Source organism: Phycomyces blakesleeanus, assembly GCF_001638985.1.
Source record: "Phycomyces blakesleeanus NRRL 1555(-) unplaced genomic scaffold PHYBLscaffold_7, whole genome shotgun sequence".
In the NCBI taxonomy this organism is placed as follows: Eukaryota; Fungi; Mucoromycota; class Mucoromycetes; order Mucorales; family Phycomycetaceae; genus Phycomyces; species Phycomyces blakesleeanus.
Window position 1 is genome coordinate 1,139,427 of NW_017265140.1, and position 24,873 is coordinate 1,164,299.

The window sequence follows — 24,873 nt, forward strand, 5'->3', positions numbered from 1 at the left end:
AGCGTCGTTAAACTTTAGGAGAGCCAAGTTGAACTTTACCTTAGTTCTACTATGGATCATGCAGCTTACATGATCTGTAAGCTCTTCTTTCTCGGCTACAGACTTCGTTTTCCCAGAGAAAGCTTTCTCCACACTGTTCAGCATATGCTAGTAGCACAAAAGCTTCTTGTTTTCTGGGAAAACAGTGTCAAGTGCATTCATTAAAGCAGAACACTTGTCTGTTACAAACAGAGTGGTTGATCGTGTTCTCAAAAACAAGTGCCTTGATTTGTTCCAAAAACCAAACGTAAGAACCAGTTTGCTCATTGGAGACCCAGGCAAATGCAATTGGAAAAGATTTTAAGGTTTCCCCTCCAAGGTTGTAAACACCCTCGATGCAAATAAGAGGCATTCCCAAGTTGCTTGTTGAGTATGTTGCATCCACCACCATAACTTTGGAGAGTTTCTGGGCTCTTTCCAAAATTTTGGGGTGGCTAAACAGGATTCTCTCAAGGCACCCACTCTTATTAGTCTCATAGCAAACTTGGTAACCCTTCGACTCCATAGCTTTGCTGAGCTTTGTTCCATCATCCTGAAGAGTAGGAGCAGAAACACGAGCATATGCTGCCTTCATGTTATTAATGTCTTTAACGTACAACTTATGGCCAGGGTATGCTTCGTCATTGATTGCTTTTTGAATCTCACAAGTCTTGGTATTTGTCTTGATAAGCTTTGTTATCATGATAGAATCTTCTGTTGTAACTCTTGGGAGTCTGCACTTCAAAATAGACTCCATACATTCATTGTCAAGGGGATGGTTGTGGAAGGCTTCGATCTCATGAGTGGCCTTCAAGAGAAAGTATCCTTTGGCTGCCTTCTTGTAGGATACCTTAAGGAGATATGGGCACCCAATCATTCCACTAGAAGGAATTTTCTTATGGTTGTTGTCATCAATCTTTCGGGTGTTTTTATAGTGACCACCCTTAGAACACTTCAAGTAAACTCAAGTTGGTTTACCATCTTTGATGACAAGTGCGAAGTTGTTGGCGAGGGCATATTCTTGCATCTTTGCAATTGCCTGCTGCATGTCATTATAACCATTAACTGGTGGGATGGGGAGAGGTTGTTGGACAGGAAAATGTTCTTTTCCATTAAAAAAAACGGATTTCTTTATTGATAGGGTTCATATTGAAGTAAATTCTAGAAAGTACTTATTAACATCATGATTTCTAATTGCTAATCTGCAATGAGCAAAGTAATGTCTTTGATATCTCCGAGAAAAACATTATTCTCTAATACATTTGATTAGTAAGTTCTTACGAGATGAGTAAATAATAGAAAAGAAGGTTTTATAATCAAATATTGAATTAAGAATTTCAGGACACACCGTTTTGCCCTGAGGGATTGGAGAGAAGATATCGGACCCTGGACAGATAGTCACAATCAATTAGTCCAGTAAAGTCAAAACGTCATCTCCCATCCTGAAAATGTCGTCTCCCTAGGATCACTGATACATGTTTATACTGATGTCTTGGGTAATAAAGTTATTGTTTTTTGACATTTTAATTTTGTAAATAAAAAATCTTCTTTCTTAAATAAATTCCAGTTATGCTTATCAATATTGTGAATGAATCAACTCTGTAAAAATTATATTGAATATTTATTTATCAATTGCACTTCATCAAGAACATATATTAGCAAGTACGTGTTTTATAAAACTAATACAGTATGTCTTGAGTTTTATTGAAATTCTTTTAGCATCAAGTATTATTACTAGATAAGTAAAAAAACGCGCCTTTATATAAAAAGAAAGGGTGAAGTATTATCATTTAATAAGTTGGTCTTTATGTATATCACTTATTAATTAACTGGCTTGTCTTATTGATTTTATATTTATTCAATCATAACGTTTTATTAATGTAGTCTATTACTTGCAAAGTCAATATCATTGCTAGCTTTATATAACAATTTAAATAATAATCAATATTTATATATTTATCTTTGATTTAACTAACTCTTCCTGTCTACTTTTGTCTTTAGTCTTCATGTTGTAACTTTTGGCCTTGTTTAATGAAAGCAACTAGCACCCTCTCCGATTTTTATTAATATATTCTTTCCAGATATTACAAAAGCTGATAGCTGCAAACAAAGTCCTTATCTTATACTTTTAAATATACTCACTTCAAAAAAAAAACAAGCTGGTATTAACAAATACTAGTTATATATGATATTGTTTTATGACAATAATAATAATTATGTTTAGCCTATTATTTTTTTAAAGAAAATAAAACACATTTTATTAATAGAAAAATATGAATAATTAAAAGTAAAATTTATTATTTTATTTGACAAACAGTGATTTCGAAATGCAGTAAGACTATTATGCTACTTTTTGCAAATTAAGAAAACTACCATCCTTTATGTAAAGATCTAATGTAGGATCAATTATAAATTAAATTGCTAAAAGTACAAATCGATTTGAATAGAATAATTACAAAATGTAACTCAAAGAACAGAGTCCAGAAATGACAGAAATGAAAAAGAAGATTGGAAAAACTTTGAATACAAATATCGAGTGAGTAAAATAAAGAGAAGACTATCAATTTCACTTGGGACAATTAAAGTTATAACAAAAAACGTACTGGGAAAAAGTAAATAGAATAAAATGAAAGAAGAGGATTTTGATTATGTCAATCAGAACATACAATAAACATAAAAAATAACATAGCAGGTAAAAAAAAAAGAAAAACGTAAATAAGAGAAAAGAATATATAAAAAGAACGAAGACTGTGGCTTAACATTGAGAAAATGTGACTTTGGATGTGACCATGCCAACATCTTACAGTGAAAATGAGTGGTTTCATAGTGAAAATGAGTGGAAAAAGTGGCTTGGTAAAAAATACTATAAAGCTATATTTTAACTACTCTATTCAAAACTTTTGCTATAAATTATTTGTTGTCACTTTTGACTATGATAGGAACAACTAAGGTTCGACTTTTGCCTGAAGCATTTTTTTGTATTTTTTTTTACAAAAAAAAGGAAATGTTTTGAATATTTAATGAATTGCTTTATACTATTTATTCTTTATAAATATCTTAATGTTATGCGAAATACAATTATATGTTTTTAAAATAAAATAAAATAAAATAACAAAAGAAACATATGTTATTTATGTAAACTGACTTAAACAGTTAGATACAAATAAAACAAAATAATTTTTAATATCGTAACTTCCTGAATGAGAAATGCTATTTACTTGCTTTTGAAAAGTATAAAATAAAATATAAAGCATGCAAAATACTAATGAAACTACATAAAAACTTGACATTTTATTATCTCAAAATAAGTATATAGTTATGTGTATTATGGAATTAATTACTAATAGACTCTAATGATATAAGCAATATATATATATTACAGAAATAAGTAAAATAAAATCTTGAAACATAAAACACGTATTTAAAATAGACAATTTTTTTTAATTCTTGATTAAATGTAGAAAACAAGAAGTATACTTCAAACAATAAAAATCAAGCTGTTAGCTTCTCTATAATTCTATGATATTTTTACTTGTAAAAGCTATTAAAGCATTTTACAGATTTGAAAAAAAATATTATTATTATTATTATTAAAAAAAAATTAAAAAAAAAAGAAGAAAAGAAAAAAAATGGGCGGGAGTTTGTGTTATTCTAGGGAAAAGAAACTTACCTTAGTTATCAACTTTAAATGCTAACAGATAAACTGAATAGACTTTTTACAATAATAGAGTAACTTACCATATATTGCCTCAGACTCAAATATGTTATTGTGTTATTCATCTTCATTGGCATCATCATCATCATCGGTCATTGTCATTGTCGTTGTTGTCATCACCTTCCACAACAAAAGCAATACTGGCTTCTCCATCATCGGAGGGGTTTATGTCTTCAACAATGAGTGAAGAAGAAGAAACGGAGGAGGAGGAAGCAAAAGGAACGGAGGAGGAGGAAGCAAAAGGAACGGAGGAGGAGGAGGCAAAAGGAACGGAGGAGGGAGAGGACAAGGATTCCAGAAGGAAACTGGTCTGAGCAAAGACTGCTCGCTCCCAAGACATAGAAAGCCGAAGCTTTCTAGCCAAAAGGAACTGCATCCCACAAAGAACCTCTTTGTCCAGAGTACCTACAGCATTGTCAAGGGCTTTTAGCCCTTGCTCTCTTAAAGTCCTTTCTTTTGTGATACGGTGTTGGAGCCAGAAGGCATCACGCTTGAAATTTTATATATTAGTTGATTTATTTTTAAAACCTTTAGCATCTTTATATTGATTATTACCTTCAGAAGTGCAACTTCTTCTGCTCTTTTCTTTACCAAAAAGAGATGGACTTTGGGACGGATTTTTGCATCCCAGAAAATACTTTTTTTATTGATTATTGAATCAAAGATCAAAGACTCTTTTAAAAAAAACAAGTATAAAAGTAAGAATAACAGTTTAATATTTCCATTGTGAAAAGTCTAAAAATCACTGTTATCATTGAATTCAAGGTTGAATGCTTAGACGAGGTAGGTAATTTGTTTGGCCTGTTTATTCAGGCTGGTTTGGTGTTGTTTTGCTTTTTTTGTGCCTATATATATATTTAAAAGCATTAATTCATGAAATAATCGCAATCACTTTTTCCCCTTCTTATCAATATGGCCAGATTTGTAAAGCAATGTCAAGGTATCATGATACGCTCAAACATTGGCTCTAATTGCATCTTCGAATATTTTTTTTGTAAGCTAGGAACTCGTTGTACCCTAGCTGGGCATTTTCTTCTATATATTTTATGAGGTTTGTATTTTCTTCATCAGGTTCTTGGAAGCCCTCAACTTCCTCCTGGATCTTTGCCTTCAACTTCTCCATTTCGTGCTTCAGCCTATTGATCTCATCTTTCACATGATTTCCGTTGGCATCATTAGCGAGCCTACAATAAAATTGCTTTTTTAATAACAAAAAACATAAGAAAAAAGCTCTAAATACACTTACTCTCTTAGTCGGCGCAAAATTGTAAAATTTATAAGGGACAAAGCAATATTGCCTTGAACCTTACGGCCAGACTCCATCAAATCTGCAATGTCAACATAATTCTCTAACTTCTCTACCTTGTTAACATGCTGCTTCCATTCTCGCTCAATCACAACACAGTCGAATCCCTCCAACGCCTTCCTGGATTCTTCTATGATGCGCTTTGCTTTGACATACTTACTCTCCAACATCAAGCCCAACTCAATCTTCTTCGTCTCATTGTGGAACTTGATGGCTCTGTACAAGACCAACTTCCGGTTTGCTTGTCCCATCTTTCTGGTCATCGTCACAAAGTGGTTAAGATATAACCAGAGACGTTCCAAACATTCACCATCTGTCAAGCCAAACTCATCTCTATATTTAGGGTTGAGCTTAATCTGGCAGTGTTGAACATGAGCATACATATGGAAAATTGGAACTGCTAGTTTTGATTTCTCCATCAGTCTGAGAAAGTTAGCCTATGTTAAGTATTGTTACTATATGCTTATATATTTAACATGTACGTTAAAAATAACTCTGTATTTACCTTCAGTGACTTTGCCAGCTTACAGACAACATCATACATCACATTGATGTTGGGAGAGCTATCAGCAGACTGGCCATCACTACCTGAATCACCAAGTAGTTGATTAATTATGAAGAGAGAGTACTTAAACCCTTCACCAGTTTCCATGTCTACCAACTTAATGACTGACTTATGGCGTGCACAGCTCGCTGCAAAAAGACCCTTAATAGGGTACTTTATGGACTTTGCCAAACTGCCAGAGCCAGCATGGAAGTTGCTGTCGAACCGACCTACCTATAAGTATAGAAAAGGCTTAGTATGTATTTAATATCTTGTCACTTTTTATTACTTACGCCTTCTTCAGCTCTCTCCTTCTCATATGTCTTCACCACGTCGTCACCAATTCACACCTACTTGAGTTGAGCCTCTACTTGCTCCAACTCTTTGCCAACATCACCCTCACCATCTTTCCTCCTCTCACACTTCAGGCTAAAATTGCCATCCATGGCAACATATTGACAGTCGTCAATGGCCACATTGCTGTCAACCTGATATAAAAATACAACTTCAATACTTTGTTGCAAGTAAAATATGACATATTATTCACTTACATCTGGACAAGCAGGGCAACAGTTGGATTCCCAGAATCCAGGCAAAAGCTTCTCTACCTTGGCCTCAACAATCATTGTAAGTCTGATGAAGACATGCAGAAGATTTTGGCAATATGCCTTTGAGATCTATCTCTATTTATTTTATTTTAACACAATATTTAAAATCGATTAGTAACACATACTGATATATAATTTTTTTTCTTACCTTAGCATCCAGATTGATCTTATTGCACAGATTGGCCAAGCCCTGGCCAGAGGTGGCAAGAACATCTCGCATGTCCCTCATAAACTCAAGAAGTCTGAAATGAATTGCATATTGGACATTGTTGAGGGAAGCAGGGAGCATACCCATCTCAACCAACTGCTCAGGAATGAACTTGTATCCGCAAAAAACAATCTCAAATGTTCCTGAGGCTGTGTACACATATAGGATGTTAATATATTAATCTAAGGGCAGTTTTTCTTGAAAAATTAATAACGATTGCTTACAATGCAAAAAAAAACATGTAGATGTTTTTCTTAGAGAACTTTGTGCAAGAACAAAGGAAATGAGACAAAGGAGCAATAATCTTCTTATCCAGACAGCCATCCTTGCATCTTCCAAGGTAACACAGGAAGGAATCAGCTAACTGGGGAAGCAAATCTACCTACTTGTTGTAGAGGCTTCTTTTCTGGGTCTGACTGGCTTCGTATGTATCGAAATCAATTTTGACGTCCAAGTCAGTCTGAGAAGCAGCAATGTTCTTGGAAGGCGTTTCTACGGGGGCTACAGCCATGGTTCTTGCTCTCTTCTTGCGCGTATATGTATACTTTAGGCAAGGACTACTAAATTCCACCTCAGGAACAGATGGGTTTTCAGTGGGAATATAATTCAAACCACTTATTGGAACGTCTTCAGAAAAGTAATCCAGTAAGAACTGAGGTACAGCTGTTCTCTGTCTTCTTTTGATAGTATGCTTGCTTGGGTTGTACATGTTTAATTTGCTTGTTAAATTCAATAAAAAAATAAAGAGTAAAGGATTATGATACTTAAAATAAGTGTGATATGTCGGGATTGGAAGTTGCCTTTGAAGCGGCTGGAAGATATCACAAGAGTAGTTTTTCAGAAGAATAAAGATAATGTTTTATTTCGATGAAGCAATTTGTATTTATACTATCTTAAAGGGATTTTGCTAGAAGTTACCAGGTATTGGAAACTTCCAGCAAAGTGTAGTATTTCTGAGAAGGATTGAATTGGATTGGCCAGATTAGGATTCAGATTCTAGGAATGACATGCTCATGACATACTCTAAGGGCAATGATATGGACATGCAAAACAAGACCAAAAGGGAGAATTAAACGTGACGTCACTTGTAATTGGCCTTTGGGAGTGTTACTGACAAACTGAGCACTGATAAGACATGCAAAAGCAACCAAATTGAAGAATTAAACGTGACGTCACCTATAATTGACTTTTGGGAGTGTTACCAACAAATTGGACACTGATAAGACATGCAAAAGCAAGCAAATTGAAGAATTAGACGTGACGTCACATATAATTAGTTTTGCATGTTACATGCATTTTTTTTTGGGGGGATCAGATAAATTACCCTCCAGATTGCCAATTAAATCACTGCCCTTTTTTACTACAACATCAGCGCATAATTTTTTTTTGACATTTAACATGAGCAACATTAACAACATCAACAACACCAACGACTTTGTCATTGTTAGCGAGACATCGAAAAAGTACGATGCTGCCTTGACTGAGTTCAACTTAATTTTTCTTGTTGGAAGAGAATTATCTTCAGCCGTAGCTGTTCGAGAAGCTGCCAAGGCATATGGTGTCAAGCATAACATTGCTCTCACTACTGAATATGCATCAAGCTCTTGCATCAAATTGATTTGCAAGCACTCTGGCGAATATAGAGATACCAGAAAAGCCGAGAAGGTTGCTTCCAAAACATCAGTTATGGGTGAAACTCTTCCTGGATGGGAGAGAAAGCGCGAAAAAGACACGCAGAAGCATGGCTGCCCTTGCTTCATGCATGCCAACACCAAGAAGGGCGGAAAGCTCATTGTGCGCTCCCATGAGACAGAGCATAACCACTCCATCAAAGAAGACCGCAGAGCATATGCTATGCACCGCAAGCTCTTGCCTGAGGCAATGGCACTTGTGGTTAAGCATCTGGAGAACAATGACGATGTATCCACCATCTTCAACAGTTTGAAGATAAATGGATATACAAACATTGTTTGCCATGACATTGCTAATATAAAGCAACATTTCGGAAAATCGGAAAAAGGAAAGGAGATGTTTGACTTTATCACCACTCTGCAAGATCTTGACTTCCATGTCAGGTATTCTGTTGGTAATACAGAAGACAATCAAGTGAATATGGTCTTTTTTGTGCATCAGGATGCGATCAATGAGACACAAAGAATGCCTGAGACTGTCATTATTGATGCCACATATAAGACAAATAGTCATCGAATGACTTATGTCAACATTGTTGGTACTAGCAATGTGAGTGGAAACCCTCGTACCACTTTAAAGACGTATCCAATTGCCGGTGCTTGGGTAGAGCATGAGACAGAAGAAAATTATCTCTGGGTGCTTAGCTGTCTCCGCAATGCAGTCTGGCCCGATGACAACAACAACAACAACAACAACAACAACAACAGCAACAGCAGCAACGACAAACAAACAACACTTCTCCCAGATGTTTTCATCACGGACAATAAAAAAGCATTGAGAAATGCTATTACTCAAGTCTTTCCTGAGTCGAAGCAGTTGTTGTGCTATAAGCATATCAAAGACAACTTTAAAAAGCAATTGCTTCTGATGATGAAGGGAGACGAGAGTAGCGAAAAGAGAGACCTGTTGGATAAGCTGTCAGAATTCCTTGACCGAATTGCTTTAAAATGCATTACACATCAAAAAGTAAAAAACGAAACAAATGGATACCTTGAATTTGCAAAGGAAAATTGCAAAGACCAGGGAAAAGCTGCTAGTGCTTTTTTTGAGAAGTACGTATAAATTTTTTAAATTTGATGTAAACAGTATTTAACTATAAAAAATCGTGTTTTTTTAATATACTTTATCAGAAAAATGAAAGACAAGGAAAACTGGGTGAACATGTATGTTTACAAACATGCCCATATTGGCAATCGCACGTCAGACCGTGCAGAAAGTGCCCATGCTTCTCTTAAGCATTCTCTTGGTACTTCCTCGGGTAAACTGAAGACAGTTACCCTTAAAGTAAAAAAGTAGTATGACGAGTTGATAAGTTTATTCTATACTATTTTATGCATTTATTGGTTATAATATATTTATAAATTGTACAGGTTGCAGATCGCAAGCATTGGCTAATGGTGGAAAGCCTTGGAGAAGGAACAAAAATTGTGTTTGATAAAGTCAATGCCACCAGACTAAATGACATCCGTCTTAAAGTCTGTAGATTTGCAATGGATCAAATCAAATTAGAATTATCCAAATCCATTATACCCGAAAAACTAGCCAAAGAGTGCAAATGCCTCATACAATACAACTACCTGCTTCCTTGTTACCACACACTCGCCAAATTCGATACCATCCCAATCTCCTGCATCCCAAGACGCTGGAGAAAAAACTATCTAGAAGGAGAAAGTAATATATATAATAATAGCAATAATTACGTGACGATTTTCTCATATAACATTTTATTATGTAGACCATTTAACTATCCAAAATGCAACCCCAGTACCCCCAAACATCAACAATATCAAACCAATAACCCCAGAATTCAACTATGCTCTTGAACTTATTTGCGAACATTTCGCCAATGCTCAGAGCGAACAAGAACAAATCAATATATACCAATTGATAGAAAAAACTTTGAAACAAATCGACGCACAGAAACTCGAAAACCTTAAGGGCCAAACAGTAGTTGAAGCCATTAAAGGCCGACCAAAAAATACTAAGCGCAAGATGGTTGCATTAAAGCATTGCATCAATACCAAAAAAGAAAAAATCACAAAAAAAATTAAAACAGAAAAAGAACAAAAAAAGTAAGATTTTAATGTTGTTTAGATTTAATTTACTAAATCTTTGCTTTGTTTTCTAGGCAAAAAATATCCTCAGCTAAAGAGCAAAAAGCCATAAAAAATATTATCAACCTTGGGTCACCATGCGATCCCACATTACTAACAAATCTCACAATCGCACCAAAACATATATCAACAATCTTTTCTCCTGAAGAAGACGGAAATTGTGGGTACAGGGCGATAGCAATGGAAGTGTACCAGGACCAGGAGGAGTGGTCAAAAGTAAAAGACAAAATGCTAGAAACATTTTTAAAGCACCAAAACAACTACTACCACGGAAGAATAGAGCATGGCAATATGCCTGCATCCAATAACCCACTAATTCGCAGTCTCCAAGACAAGCGCTCACCTCTCCCCCAGCAACATTGGCTCGGTACAATCGACCATCCTCAACTTGTAACCGATACATTTAGCAGAGCAGTGGCTGTATATTGGAATACTCCAATTGAAACAGGCGACTGTCTTTTTGTTCCATTTGCTACCTTGCCAGAAAAAGTGGAACCGATAATTATTATCTTAGATGTAAACCACTTTCTTCTTGCCAAGCGCAAAAACACTCGAAATTTCTGCTGGCCAAAAATCAACCCCTTTCATAAAAGAATAATTCAAAAACATGGCCTTGAAGATTATTCTTTGATGTACTAACAATCAAGGTATGGCTTTTAAACTAGAATTATCTTGAATTATACTAACTTTTCGTATATATCTTTTTTAGATTTTTTTTTTACTTTTTAGATTCTATATTTATCTCTATTATCAATATTCCCTTCTGTTTCTATTCAATTTATTATTATCTTTCTATTTATCTATATTTCTATATTTATCTTCTTTACAATCTTCCATTTTTATCTTTATATCTATCTCATTATCATTTTTTATATTTTTACAATCAACATTAATTTTGAAACATTTAACAAATATCAAGGCTGACCCCCCAAAAAAATGCGTCTAACATGCAAAACTAATTATATGTGATGTCACGTCTAGTTCTTCAATTTGCTCGCTTTTGCATGTCTTATCAGTGTCCAATTTGTTGGTAACACTCCCAAAAGTCAATTATAGGTGACGTCACGTTTAATTCTCCCTTTTGGTCTTTTTTTGCATGTCCGACCCTAATTTTTCTTGCATGTCCATATAGATCCCCAAAATATTACAGTTGCTGCAAATTAATATTGGGTGGATAGTGCTGTTGTTGGCATTTCGTAAATGTCTTTAGTCTTTGGTTTTACAGGAGTCGCAAGTTTAAACAAGCGATATTGAATATAAAGAACAAAGCTGCAAAGAAGAAGTGGATGTACCTTTGGCGTGTTAAATTCATCGATGTCCAAAAGGTACAATTCTCCGATCTTTTGTTTTACAAGAAGATGTCTGTAAAATTTTCTCGGATACTCCCATGCCGTAAACTGCAAAAGCTGACATTTTATTTTTATTTTTGTATGCCTATCTTCAAAGACAATCTCCTTTTCACCCTTCAACTCAATCCCCTTTCTATCCCGATTTTTTGTTTATTATTTTGTCTCTCAATTCTTCCCCCCCCCCCCCCCCCCCCCCCCCCCTTTTTTTTTTTTCTTGTTTGTCCAAAAAAGAGGAAAGTCACATCGTCTCGATCTCAAGTAAAAACATGGTGATGGTTATATTTATATATAAAAGGTGTTTAATTCCCCTTTAACGTATCTTTCAACTATAAATAAAATCATAAATTTAAAGCAATTGATCCCTAATTTATTAACAATACAAGGCTTGAATTGAAATCTGATATGACTATGTATTAAACATTGGTTTTGTTTGTGAAATGAAGAATGAAAGAAAATAAAGGGAGTAGAGGTTGATTGGGTTTGTTGAATAAAAAGGCGGAATAGACTGAATGTATAATTTTGGTACTTTATATTTTGAAATATAAAACCAAGGTAACCAGCCTGGTTGGTTAATACTTTCGAGTACATTATGATTATTATTATTTTTGTATCTGTTGAAAGGTATTGTTATATAAATATCTTGATATCTCGGTGGAACTGTTTCACTTGATAAATACCAGTTACCTTTAATTTTTTGTTTTGTTTTTGTTGTTTCCTTCTTTGTGTATTTAAATAAACAACAACAACAACAACAACAACAACAACAACAACAACAAGAAAGATTTTCCATGTCCATCTTGGTTACATCAACAAGAGCATATCTTTGTTTAGAATAATAAAACAATCAACAAAACAACAAACAAAAACAAAAACAAAGAAGCAATCAACTTGGACATATAGATAAGTAAATTCTATTTATTAAAAAGCAGCACAGCACATAGTACATATAATACATATAATACACATTACGCAGTATGCAATACACAATACAAACATACAGCCTAAAATAGATATAAGAAAATAATAATAAGATTAACAGTGAATAAGAGTAAGAGTAATATTATTAGTAATAGTAATAGTAATAGTTTTGTAGTCATGGTGACAAAAGGAATATATAGTAACATATATATATATATGTAAAAAAAATCATAATAACAATAACAATAATAATAATAGTAATTCTTTTTTTTTTGCTTTTTTCTTCTTCCTTTGTATTTTAGGTTTGTCCTATGAGGGTTTTAGTGACACTCGAGAAGAGAATCTTTGGAGTAGTCGTGCACTTCTTCTGGTTATTAAAGGAGGTGGACCAGAATTGGATTGAAGAGTTTGATTTAATGACTGTGACTGTATTTGTAGCTGTAGCTGTGGCTGTGATTTCGACCGAAACTGGGGCGGCGACTTGGATGAAGATCTTGACCTTGACCTTGACCTTGACCTTGACGTTTGCTTTGGATTTGGATTTGGATTTGATGACAATTGTGAGTGTGGTGGTAAAAGTGGCATTGGGACTGGAATTGTCAGTGGAGGTAAAGGCAGAGGTCGTGATGGAAGAGGAGGTAGAGCTGGATAATAGAGAGGAGAAGGAGGTGAAGATTGTGTAACTGATACCAAAGAGCTGCATGAATCTATGCATTGCAAATCGTCATTCTGTGTGTACTCTAATCTGGTTGACAACTTGGTGTCAGGGGTCAATCTTTGACTCGGCTGTTCCAGAGATGACTCAAAGTATGTAGACTGCTTACCATCACTAGTTGACGATGATAATAATGATGATGATTGTTCTGATAGTGACAACAATGAAGATGAGGATGACGTAGTAGTAGTACTATTAGTATTAGTATTAATATTAGCTGCTAATATTCTTGTTGTATTAATGCCAATAAGAGGTGCGTGAGGGGTGAGAGGGCTGGGAGGAGTGGGCTCCTGAGATACGGATCCGATGTGAAGAGAATGAAGGCTGTCTCCACTCAGGACAGGTACATAGAATTGCTGCATTAGGGCTTGATAGGGTGACGATGATGTGGGCGAGGATGGGCGGCGGACCATGGAAGAGGGAGAGGGTCGGGAGGGTACTGTGAGATGACCCTTTTGGTTTGTGAACTGCATTGACAATGCACGATGATTCGGCGTATGGTCTTTCCATCCACGGAGGAGGAGAACATCAAGATTGTCAATCATCAGGATCCACAATTCAGTCCAACGTCGGTTACGCTCAACGACGCCAATCATATCCGACTTCATCAGAACCTTGGTCTTCTTTTTCTTCAGGGCGTCCGGAAGATCCTTGAGGGTGTGTTCGAGACCGGCACATACCGGGGCCAGTACGGTGGCCAGTGCCTCGGGGTTCATCTTGTTGACCGTCTCGTGTTCTCTGATGTGCGAGACGAGAATAAAGATATAGCGTAAGAGGTGGTTGTGGGCAACTGGGAGGTCGGCAATCAAGAGCGCGACAAGATTTATAGCCTCTACAGGAGATCGGCACATTTCTATTGTTGTTTTTTTTTTTAAAAAAAAAATTCATTTATATATTTAGTTTTGTGCATTAAACCAAATGTTTTATAGTGACTTGCCTGTTGTTTGAAGAAACTGTTCATGAACAGCCATTGGAATCACAGAGTCTGGTAGGTTTCGAAGATACTTTTTGACTACGCTGGTTATGGAGTGGATGTCGTAGTTGGTTAGGTCGAGATATTTGCCATATGTCGGTGGTTGATCAAATGCGTCTTGAAGGCGAGACACTTCCGAAGCTGCACCTGATAGGCGAAAGATACCTTCGAAATAAAGACCTTGATAGATACAAGGTATCTGTGTTTGTTACACAACACACATAAAATAAAAGACAAAAAGAGAAGAAGTGTGTTTCATACCTCTTTTAATGATCTCTGTGAAGCAACGGTGAACAGGGGATGGAACGCAAAGATCAAGTGGAGGGTGGAATGAGGTTGAGCCACACATGGCTGCATATTCGAGCGGCGCACCAAAAATGCCCTTGATCATTGATGCTATAAAAGAAATAAATGTGGGTTACTGCTGATTGTGATTATTGTGATTGTTTGGTATGGTATGGTATGGTATGGGCTTACCTTTGGGTTGAACCGAATTGTAGGTTGTGTAATTGGAGTAAAAGAACTGCTTGCTTTTGATGAGCAGGAGGAGAGGGTTCATTGACCACTTTCTGTCTGGTTTGAAGGAAGTTTCGGAAGAACGCATGATGTTCTTTGCTTTCTTTTGGGTATCTTTAAGAGTATGTATAAAGATATGGTGGTGAGGATAGAAAGACAGAAAGAAGAGGACAAGACAAGTAGGACGATCAAGGTATAGAAGTATATTAGAGATCTGAAGAATGAAGAATGAAGAAAGATGAAAATGATCTTCCTTTTGATTAGACAGCAAAACAATACATATACAAAAGCAAGTGAAAGAGAGTGAAAAAGAACAAGGCTATACTCAAGTGGTACTTTGAATCAAGTAAAAACCAAAAACCAAAAGAAGAGGGAATTGGGCGCTTTGTCCAATTTGGCACGAAAACAACTTGCCTTTTTCCTTGATCTGTGTGACTATAAGAATGTATACAATTGAACAGATTATAGTAATATATAAAAAAAAAATAAGAAAAGTAAATCAAAAATAGAGAGCGTATCTGGCTCTGATTTTCTGTACAAAATGTTCAGATAGGATACAGACATGAATAAATGAATGTAAATGTAAATGCGATGTTATGCTATGCCATGCCATGTTATGCTATAAGTTGGGTTGGGATGGGATGCGATGGGATGCGATAATCTGTGTAAAGTGAGGTCATTATTTTCTTTTTTTTGAGTTTTTTCTTGTTTAAATATCCCAAAAAAAAAATAAGATAAGATACCTAATATTACCTCCTTTTTAATTCCTTTCTACATACTTGACTAATCTATACATATTTATACTTGTTTTGGCTTTTATTAACGATAGTAAGAATATGAAAAACAGTAATGACTGTAGTAGAGACAGTAATGGTCGTGTCGGAATCAGACTCGTACGCATAATCAACAGCCAATAGTACTAGTACCGGCACAATCGATATGAAAATCAAAAACAACAAGCAATTAAAAGCGTAAAAGAGAAGCGGGCTAGTGCCAGTTGAAGCAGAAGGAAAAGCAAAGGCAAAAGCAAAAGCACCCGCACCAGCATCAGCAAAAGCACCAGCACCAGCACCAGCACCAGCATCATCATCAGCATCATCACCAGCAAAAGCATCACCAGCAGCGCAAGAACCAGCATTAGTATCAACATTAACATCAAGATCAGGAAAGGATGTGTGTCCCTGCATAAAGCCTGAATTAGATTGTTATTCTTTTGATAATCTAATATAAATAAATAAATAACTGGGCACACAGATTTGAGTTGACGTGTGGCAACTTAAAATAATAATAATAATAATAATAATATGTGTGTGGATCCAATGCAACCCCCCCTCTAACTAACTAACTCACTCACTCACTCACTCTCTTTCTGCCTGCCTGGCTGCCTGTATGTATGTCTGCCTGTCTGTCTGTCTATTTGTCTCCGCTTCCCCTTAAGACACACACATACACACAAATACACAAAAACACATACAAGTACAAATGCAAAATACAAACAAACAAACAAAAATACAAATACAAATGTAAATACAAAATGTACAAAATATACAAAATGTACAAAATATACAAAATGTACAAATTTCACATCCCTTCATCCCTTTTTATTTATTTATTTTATATTATAATCCAAAATTCTCCCTCTATCTCTGTTTCTCTCACTATCTTTTAACCTCCCTCCCTCTCTCCCTCCCTCTCTCCCTCTCTGTCTCTGATTTTCTCCCTCCCTCGTGAAAGTGAAAGTGAAAAATACAAATATATAAATTTGTATTTCCAATTCGATCGTATTTAAAGCCTCTTCATCAATCGCATCTCGACCTTTCTCTTTCTCTTTCTCTTTCTCTTTCGTTCTATTGCCTTGTTGCTTATATTAAAAAAGCAAGAAAAAAAAAAGAAAAAATTGATCAATTGATTTAATTGAGATTAATTATTACTATTATATATATACACACACACACACAAGCAAGAACGAGAAATAAAATAAATTGAACGAGCTTGTTTCTTTGATATGAATGTCACCAGTAGACCCTTCCAGTTCTCACCAGAGACACCCTTTGGTCTTCACCTCTACCCGATCTTTGAAAAGATTTATGAAGCCGGAGTAGGAAAGCCGGCATCTGATTTCAGGTTTACTTCTGGAGTCACTCAATTCTCAACCACAACTGAAGGTAAGCCAATATTGTATATATATATATATATATCGTCTTCTTAACACCAATACGTTTGTGTAGTGGTCGTGACATGCTTGACATACTACGCTGTCATTTTTGGTGGTCGTTACCTGATGACCAATGTTCCAGCCTTCCGGCTCAGTACCCTCTTCCAGATCCACAATGCCCTCCTGACCCTGGTTTCAGGATCCCTACTGGCCCTGATGGTCGAACAAATCTTCCCAAAGATCTATCGTCACGGTTTGTTCTACTCTGTCTGTGCCGAAGAAGCCTGGACTCAGCCTCTAGAACTGCTCTACTATCTCAATTATCTTGTCAAGTACTGGGAATTGGCAGATACTTTGTTTATGGTTGCCAAGAAGAAGAAACTTGGTAAGTTTTTTTTTAAAAAAAAAAGAAAAGAAAAAGTCTAATCAAACAATTAATATATATATATTTATAATACAATTAGAGTTCCTCCATTATTTCCACCATAGTATGACAATGGTACTTTGTTACGTCCAACTAGAAGGCAGGACTTCAGTGGTAAGCTAATATATAAGAAAAGGGGAAAAAAGAGGAGGTATAGATAAAGAAGGGGGGATATGGTTTTGTATTGTTTGTATATATAAAAGACTATAGTTAATAATCATTATTATTATTATTTTTTAAAAAAAAATTTAAAATCATTGTATAGTCGTGGGTCCCAATCGTTCTCAATTTGACTGTCCACGTATTGATGTACTACTATTACTTCCGTACTGCATCTGGAGTCAGGATCTGGTGGAAAAAATACTTGACCACGATGCAGATCACTCAGTTTATCATTGATCTGTTTGTGATCTACTTTTGCACTTATGTTCTCTTGGCCGGCCACCATCTGCCAAGCATCTCAAATCTGGGAACCTGCGCAGGCACCGATGCATCGGCTCTCTTTGGCTGTGGACTCTTGACCTCATACCTCTTCCTCTTCATCAGCTTCTACAAGGCCACATACAAGCAAAAAGCAGCCGCAAACACGGGTGGTGCCCAACAACAACAACAGCAGCAGCAGCAGCCAGCCTCAAAGATTACTGAACAGCAGCAATTGCCAAAGAGTAAAAAGATCTTTTAAAAAAAATAATATTTTAAAGTGTTTCCATTTCAAATTCTTGTGTGTGAAAATATAAATCACCAAAAAAGAAACACTATATAGTACATTACACCACAAACAAACTATATTACACTTCACTTCACTTACATCCCACTACAGTCACATATCAATACACATCTTCCTCACCACAAATACCACCAGTATCACAATATACACCTCTTTGTTCTTTATCTTGACAAACCAAAAAAAAAAAAAAAAACACGTATATAAAGAATATACTTTTTTTGTTGTTGTTGTTTTGAAATCTTATTGTTACTATTATGTTTCAAATTATCAGATAAATAAAACACAAAATATAACCATTTTCAAACAGTAGATAAATAAATAAACAGCCTTTATTATTATTAGAAGCATTGATTTTCATCATGTTTTCTGCTTCTTCTTATAAAAATACATTGACCACCCCCTTAAAAACCTTTTTTTTTATATCCATGTTTGTATGTTTATATGTACGTATGGAATGGTATGGAATGGTATGTATAAAGACGTGTATATATATTATATAGATAGATAGTCCCTTTGTGTCCGTCTGTCTGTCTGTCTGTCTGTCTGTCTTTCTCTTTGTTTCTTTATATATAGATATAAATATTTGGTATTTTTCATGTGTGCTATGTTGCACTGTACCGTACTGCAGTGTTGTATATATCTTATTTATATATATATATATATATTCACATGGAAATTGTGTGACTCAGATATTCGGATTTTCGAGTTCCAAAAACAACTTGTAGAGAATCTGAACCCAGGCATCCAATGGACCTGGAATACAATATCTCAAGCAATCCTGGCCTCCCACATGTCCATCAGGCCGGACATCCGTCAGCGCTCCCAAATCCACATAGACGCCTCCGACTGCCTCGACCATTGCCTTGGCCATCGCATTCCGTCTCCGGAGCTCGCTCCAGCCAAACGGCAGCAGCTTCTCCTGATCATCCGTCAGTCTCTGGTCCAGAGGCCCACCTTTGTCACTTGCACCGCCTGTGGTTGTATCGTCACAGTGGGGGTGACCAATAGACGACGACCGGTAGATGATCAGCATGTCCGGCACTGTCTCACGTAATACCCTCAGAGTGTTTGACAAGGTCCGCGTAAACACAGCGTCGGTTTCTCTCACAGGAGATCGATTTAAGATCATGACCGGGTACGCAGTAATGATATTCGTCGGCACAAACGGCCACTCGACAATATCTACTGCAGGGTGCTCTCCTGCACTATCCAGTCGACGGTTAATCGACAGGATATCATTGCGAAGATAACGCAAGTGAGTCTCTGGCTCAGTACAGATACTGTGTTCTATATTTTGATTATTATTTTTTTAAAAAAATAAAATAAAATAAAAACAAAACAAAACAAAATGTCTGAAGAGGTTAGATTATATTAATTTTTCTTAAAGAAATAATATTTACATATAACTAGATACATATTGATCAATTTATTTACTTTATGTAGCTATGCTTTGTGTGTAGATTTGTCCAATTCATTTCGATCAATTCACAATAATTATATAATTATTATGCACACAAAATATATACATTACATACCCTACACTCATTAACACCCCCCTTCACTATACACACATATAATGATAATAATACTTTTACCTTTGCAGTTCAATTCACCAAAGCATACAGTCGGTCCATCGCGCATTGCATCAAGGAGAATTTCATGGAGCTGGTACTGAACAAGATCTCCGACAAGCAAAAGATGCCTTCCATTAAGAACCTCGCACCACTTTTGTACATCCACCTTTTCTGGCAGTGGACACGACAAAGAAGAAGAAGAAGAAGAAGAAGAAGTAAGACTGGTCTTCCAGGAGTACTCTGTTGCCGGTCGATGGCTTGATTTCGGATTGGTCTTGTAAAACTTCTTGTCGCACTTGCCATAGACCGGATCTTGCATGTGTGTCAGTCTAAAGGCATTTTCTGCATCCTTGACCCACTCGCCCTGTCCTGTCCAGCATTCAACCAAGGCTCTGAGCCTGTCCGCCTTTTCTGTAGTTGTCATCCGGCTACCAGGGATTCCGACTATCTCTCCGACCCGTTCGACCATTGACGCCCTGGCATCTGCCACGGCCTTGTCCTGGAGTTGCTGGCGCTCGGTGCTCGAGAGATCTTTGGTGGTGAACTTGTCTGAGATATGAGGGATATCTAAGGCCGGGTGCGACTGCGTGTACCAAGGAAAGTCAAGTCGTCCGGACCCTTTTTCGTTCTTTTGACCAGGTGTAGTATTTGGTGATGACAAAAAGGATGATGACGATTGTTGTTGTTGTTGTTGTTGTTGATCTTCTTGTGAGTTCCATAGTGTCACACCAAAATGGTAGACAAGAGCCAGACCAAGGAAGTAAAGTATAAATCTAGTCCATCTCAATCTTCTCCACGTCAAGGACATCAAGAGACGTGACATTATTGTTGTTGCTTGTTGTTTCTTTATTTTTATTATTATTATTACTAAAATTAATTAATTTATTTATTTATTTATTTATTTATTATTTTAAAAATGACAATATAAATAAATAATTTTTTTAAAAAAAAAGTGACATAGTGACAGAGGCAGTAGCAATCTAATAAACAAAATATATAGAGTAATAGTAATAATAGTAACAGTAACAATAGGCTTTTAAAAATTGAATTACTATCCAGTATTAGTTTAGTGACTTGATAGCATTAAATGAGAACATGCTAGAACCGTTACTATTGAAGAGTATATTTGACTTGATTTAATTAATTAATAAAAAAAAAAAAGAGTAATCAAAATCATTCTTACACACAAGACAAGACTAAAATACTGAAAAATTAAGAATAAGAATAGTATGATTAAACAAATTATGCTTTGTTAGAGGTCAAATACGATGGGTAATTGGATTGGACGATAACGGACACTACTAGTGCACGCATTGATAAATAATGATTCTTTTTCTGGAGAGTGGCTGTAGCCATATGCTTCGTGGATGTGTCCGAATACAGACACCAATGGCTTAATGGTGTCAATTTTGTTGCGCAAGTCAGGACACCCAACATTACGTCCACGAGAAGTGATGTCTTGATAACCCAGCGGAGGTGTGTGGGTAACCAAGATGTCGGTGTCTAGTGGAATAGATTCCCACACAGCTACATACATGTGTATGTTTGTGATTTTATATATGGATATATGATATGATACGATACGATATGATATAATCCAATGTATGTTTGTAGAGATAAATAGATACATTTTTTTATATATATGTAAAGAGAGAGAAAATACAAATCAAAATAACATACACTTCTTTATTTTACATATACATATATTCAAGTCTGTAGTATTCCTATATATATATATATACTTATGCCTTGTATTCGTATCTACTTTTTGTCTTACCTTTGAGACTATCGAGCATAAAGGCACCCCAGAGATGGGTCGGTGCATAGGGACTCACAAACATCTTAAAGGACCCCATGGATTCTGGCAACTGGTATGCTTCATGTTCGAGATATATAAGGCCGGCCATCTTTGCCTTTGCAAGAATGGATTCTTTTTGCTGCGGATAAAATCCTTCGACTGCATCAAGGAAATGATCATGGTTACCACCAGTAAAGATCTTTATTCTATATACACAGCCAATTCCAAATAATATAAACTTTTAAGCTTAATTTGTTTTCTTTTAGTGATTGTTAATATCTAAAGAAAGTATATTACGGATGAGGTAGGGATGCCATCCACTGTATTGTACGTTCGTATTCTTCCATCCGACTAGAACGTGTGAGGTCTCCAGCATGAACTTGTATTTAAATAAATAAATAAAAAAAGAGTATCATTAATAGTGTTGCCTTTTAATCTTGTTAATAATTACAAGACAAAAACAAAAGACTTGTAATACTCACTAAAGACATCCCCTTCAGGAACCTTGAAAGAAAACTCTGTCTTTCCGTGTGTGTCTGACATGCAAACAAACCGAGTAGTGTCTTTTGATTTTGGTAGCATTTCATCAGCAGGAACATTGGTGACGTACATTATTCTCAACTATAAAATAAAAATAAAAAATAAGAAAGAAAGAAAGAAAGAATTGGGGGATGATTTTTTTTTTTTGATTTTTTGCATTTATTTCATTTCGTTTTAGAATAATGGATGGATATATATAATATAAATAATTTGATACTCAACATTATACTATGTGTATATTTGAATATTTCTTTTATTTTATTTTAAGAAAAAAGAAAAGAAAAAAAAAATTATAGAAAGACTGTAGAGAAATCTCTGATAAAAACACTTTTCTTTTCTTTTTCTTTTTCATAATTGAACATGTATATTACTTTTATATTAGTAATCATGATGTTGCTATAGTAATAAATTATCAAGGTACTTGTTGAAAAACAGATTCTCTTATTCAATTACTATCATTTATTGGTTCCTGTTACTGTTATCATTTATACTTGAACTCATATTCCAATTCTTCTTCTTCTTCTTTTTCTTATTTCGTTGTCTTTAGCTTGGCTTTATGACTGGCTGTATGTCTATGGGCTCTTTATAGAGTTTTGTGAAATGAAAATGAAAATGAAAATGAAGATAATAAAAAAAAAGTAATGGTGCTTACAATTACAATTACCATTATGATTATGATTATGGTGATGATAATAATAATAATAATAATAATAATAATAGTGGTAGTAGTAGTAGTAGTAGTAGTATTTAGATTGAATAAAAATCAATAAATCAATAAAGTCTTAGAAATCAATAAACTTGTCTCGATGAATGTCTGGACACGCCAGTCCGTACTGTTCGTTGGACTCTGGATAACGATCAAAATGACTAGCATCTCCTTCGCCGCGGATCTGAGGAATGTATGGTGCACGAACCTGTCGGGCAGCAATTCGTGAAAAGTCGACGCCATCAAACCAGCGGTGGGTCTTGATGTCGTCTGCGCCTCCCTTGAGGTTGCCAAATCTGCGCGACAGATCAGACGTCAGGAGCCGCTTCAGAAGATCCTTGGCGTGCGGGTCAAAGTATGCCGGCCAGCGGATCTTGCCCTGCAGAATCTTCTCGTAGAGTTTGAGGTGGTCGTCGTCGTAGAACGGAGGGTATCCGGCCAACATTTCAAAAATGAGAATACCAAGACTCCACCAATCAACGGCCTTTGTGTAACCCTTTGATTGAATAACTTCCGGAGCTGAAATACCAATTAGATAGTAACAAATGGATAATGATGATGATGATGGTGATGGTAATAAAGAGATGGAGAAAATTTTGTTAGGTTTGAATTAATGAATGTGATTATCATAATTATCAATAATATATTTCACAAGGATCAAACTATCGAGTATATAAAAGAAAGAAAGAAAAAAAAATTTTTTTTGGTTACCAAGGTAATCTGGGGTACCACATAGAGTCCATGTGTTGTCAGGTACATGCTTGGCAAATCCAAAGTCTGTAATCTTGATATGACCACTGGCATCCAATAATAGGTTCTCTGGCTTCAAATCACGGTAGACAATGTCCTTTGAGTGCAGGTACTCGATTGCCAACAAGACTTCTGCTGTATAAAACTTGACGACATGATCAGGAAAACGCTAATAATAATAATAATAATGAATGATTAATAATTTAATTTTAATTTTAATTTATATATATATATATATATATATATTACTTGGCTCTTTCTCAAGACACTGAACAATTCTCCTCCAGGCACATAGTCCATAACCATGTACAGATTGGCATCGTCTTGAAAGGTTCCCCAAAGGTTGACGAGAAAGGGGTTCGAGACTGACTCGAGAATATGTTTCTCGCTGTTTGTATGTTCGACCTGTTTGAGTCGGACGACTTCGGACTTCTTGAGGACCTTGATGGCATAGTATCGGTTGTTGTGTCTGCTCTGTGCCAGATGGACACGACCAAACGAACCTGTTCCTAAAGTTCGTAGGAGGCTAAAATCTTCTAGTTTAAGCTTTGGTCTGGTTTTGCATTGGTCTATAGAGTGTTATTTTAGTTGAATGCTTTATTAACTTATCATGGCGTCATTTGTGATTCTACACACACACATATTTATACATATATATATATATATATTATACATAAAAAAATAATAATAATATACTAGCTTTACTTGTTGTAGTCTATCTGTATCTGTATCTGTATCTGTTTTATAAAAATGATTATATTTGTATATATTATTTGTATTATATATATATATATATATTATTTTAAAGAAAGATATTTATATATGTGCTGCAGTGTATGCTGTAGTTTGTGATGTAGTTGCAGATGCGTGTTATTTGAAACTAACCTTTTGGTTCTTGCTTTTGGTTTGTTTCAACTGTTTATTATTATTAATATGAAAGATATTTGCAAAAGGTATTAAAGGGTACCTTTGTCTTTCTTTGTGTCTTCTACAGAGTGACGGGGGGTCATGTAGCTCGAAGTATATTGTTGCATTTGTTCTTCACGAGGTACAGCAACGGCAGGTGGATTTGAGTGTATATGAGAATTTGATTGTGATTGTGATTGGGTTGGCTTTGTGTTGAGTGAGGATGTTGAAGAATGGGGAGTGTGGAAGCCAAAGAAAGATCTTCTGGGAGATGTTTGCTTTGTGGTGGTATGCTTGTCTTCGTTGGTTGAGGTTGAGGTTGAGATTGAACTGAAGGATGAAGAGGAAGAGGAAATTGGATGCCTTGCCTTGTCAATTATTTTGTGAATGAATGACATTTAAGTATGATATTATAGGATATTATTATTTTTTAAAATATGTATGTATTTTATGAAGATGATGTAGGTTGGTGTAGGTGTATATTACTATAAAACAAAACAAAAAAGAAAACAACAAAATTCAAAGGAAATATATATGTACACAGGGTCAAGGAAGACAAGGAAGACAATGTAACGGATAAGAGAAGAAGAAGCAGTGAACGCTGGGAGAAAGAGAAA

General features: G+C 35.6%; 8 protein-coding genes across 8 annotated transcripts; 2 read left to right on the forward strand and 6 right to left on the reverse strand.

Annotated features, from left to right (window-relative positions):
• Positions 1 to 3,351: 3,351 nt before the first annotated feature.
• Positions 3,352 to 7,108, reverse strand: PHYBLDRAFT_64441 (hypothetical protein; the record flags this gene model as incomplete). Its single annotated transcript, XM_018441299.1, has 11 exons — positions 3,352 to 3,368; positions 3,551 to 3,559; positions 3,854 to 4,223; positions 4,289 to 4,370; positions 4,750 to 4,917; positions 4,980 to 5,476; positions 5,545 to 5,817; positions 5,955 to 6,071; positions 6,135 to 6,260; positions 6,340 to 6,548; positions 6,817 to 7,108. 11 exons carry the CDS (start codon positions 7,106 to 7,108, stop codon positions 3,352 to 3,354), a joined length of 2,160 nt encoding a protein of 719 aa, XP_018293568.1.
• A 2,117-nt stretch (positions 7,109 to 9,225) lies between these two features.
• On the forward strand, positions 9,226 to 11,948 carry PHYBLDRAFT_166766 (hypothetical protein; the record flags this gene model as incomplete). Its single annotated transcript, XM_018435478.1, has 6 exons — positions 9,226 to 9,375; positions 9,462 to 9,762; positions 9,827 to 10,163; positions 10,220 to 10,721; positions 11,384 to 11,530; positions 11,907 to 11,948. The coding sequence occupies 6 exons, from the start codon at positions 9,226 to 9,228 to the stop codon at positions 11,946 to 11,948; spliced, it is 1,479 nt and encodes a 492-aa protein (XP_018293569.1).
• Positions 11,949 to 13,924: 1,976 nt separating this feature from the next.
• PHYBLDRAFT_180823 (hypothetical protein) lies at positions 13,925 to 15,022 on the reverse strand (the record flags this gene model as incomplete). The annotated part of the gene is made up of 5 exons (XM_018438362.1): positions 15,002 to 15,022; positions 14,638 to 14,890; positions 14,422 to 14,556; positions 14,125 to 14,340; positions 13,925 to 14,040 (listed from the first exon to the last, which is right to left on the reverse strand). Coding segments are annotated over exons 2-5 (594 nt in total), but the record flags the coding sequence as incomplete, so codon positions are not given.
• Positions 15,023 to 15,464: 442 nt separating this feature from the next.
• On the reverse strand, positions 15,465 to 15,863 carry PHYBLDRAFT_143784 (hypothetical protein; the record flags this gene model as incomplete). Its single annotated transcript, XM_018431067.1, has 1 exon — positions 15,465 to 15,863. The coding sequence occupies one exon, from the start codon at positions 15,861 to 15,863 to the stop codon at positions 15,465 to 15,467; it is 399 nt and encodes a 132-aa protein (XP_018293571.1).
• Positions 15,864 to 16,527: 664 nt separating this feature from the next.
• PHYBLDRAFT_177319 (hypothetical protein) lies at positions 16,528 to 18,158 on the forward strand. The gene is made up of 4 exons (XM_018437874.1): positions 16,528 to 16,841; positions 16,905 to 17,216; positions 17,296 to 17,369; positions 17,521 to 18,158. The coding sequence occupies exons 1-4, from the start codon at positions 16,682 to 16,684 to the stop codon at positions 17,935 to 17,937; spliced, it is 963 nt and encodes a 320-aa protein (XP_018293572.1). The 5' UTR covers positions 16,528 to 16,681; the 3' UTR covers positions 17,938 to 18,158.
• Positions 18,159 to 18,285: 127 nt separating this feature from the next.
• On the reverse strand, positions 18,286 to 20,400 carry PHYBLDRAFT_186429 (hypothetical protein). Its single transcript, XM_018439242.1, has 2 exons — positions 19,578 to 20,400; positions 18,286 to 19,269 (listed from the first exon to the last, which is right to left on the reverse strand). The coding sequence occupies exons 1-2, from the start codon at positions 20,377 to 20,379 to the stop codon at positions 18,668 to 18,670; spliced, it is 1,404 nt and encodes a 467-aa protein (XP_018293573.1). The 5' UTR covers positions 20,380 to 20,400; the 3' UTR covers positions 18,286 to 18,667.
• A 408-nt stretch (positions 20,401 to 20,808) lies between these two features.
• On the reverse strand, positions 20,809 to 21,966 carry PHYBLDRAFT_143787 (hypothetical protein; the record flags this gene model as incomplete). Its single annotated transcript, XM_018431068.1, has 4 exons — positions 20,809 to 21,083; positions 21,334 to 21,560; positions 21,652 to 21,733; positions 21,837 to 21,966. 4 exons carry the CDS (start codon positions 21,964 to 21,966, stop codon positions 20,809 to 20,811), a joined length of 714 nt encoding a protein of 237 aa, XP_018293574.1.
• A 710-nt stretch (positions 21,967 to 22,676) lies between these two features.
• On the reverse strand, positions 22,677 to 24,654 carry PHYBLDRAFT_155074 (protein kinase A catalytic subunit; the record flags this gene model as incomplete). Its single annotated transcript, XM_018433380.1, has 4 exons — positions 22,677 to 23,119; positions 23,312 to 23,519; positions 23,600 to 23,903; positions 24,536 to 24,654. 4 exons carry the CDS (start codon positions 24,652 to 24,654, stop codon positions 22,677 to 22,679), a joined length of 1,074 nt encoding a protein of 357 aa, XP_018293575.1.
• Positions 24,655 to 24,873: the final 219 nt, after the last annotated feature.

Coding starts and splice junctions, on each gene's coding strand:
- PHYBLDRAFT_177319 (XM_018437874.1), top strand. CDS start 16,682: ATGAATGTCACCAGTAGACCCTTCCAGTTCTCACCAGAGACACCCTTT. Junction 17,217..17,295: donor TGCCAAGAAGAAGAAACTTG/GTAAGTTTTTTT, acceptor TAATACAATTAG/AGTTCCTCCATTATTTCCAC. Junction 17,370..17,520: donor TAGAAGGCAGGACTTCAGTG/GTAAGCTAATAT, acceptor ATCATTGTATAG/TCGTGGGTCCCAATCGTTCT.
- PHYBLDRAFT_186429 (XM_018439242.1), bottom strand. CDS start 20,379: ATGTCACGTCTCTTGATGTCCTTGACGTGGAGAAGATTGAGATGGACT. Junction 19,270..19,577: donor TGGTGAATTGAACTGCAAAG/GTAAAAGTATTA, acceptor ATCAAAATATAG/AACACAGTATCTGTACTGAG.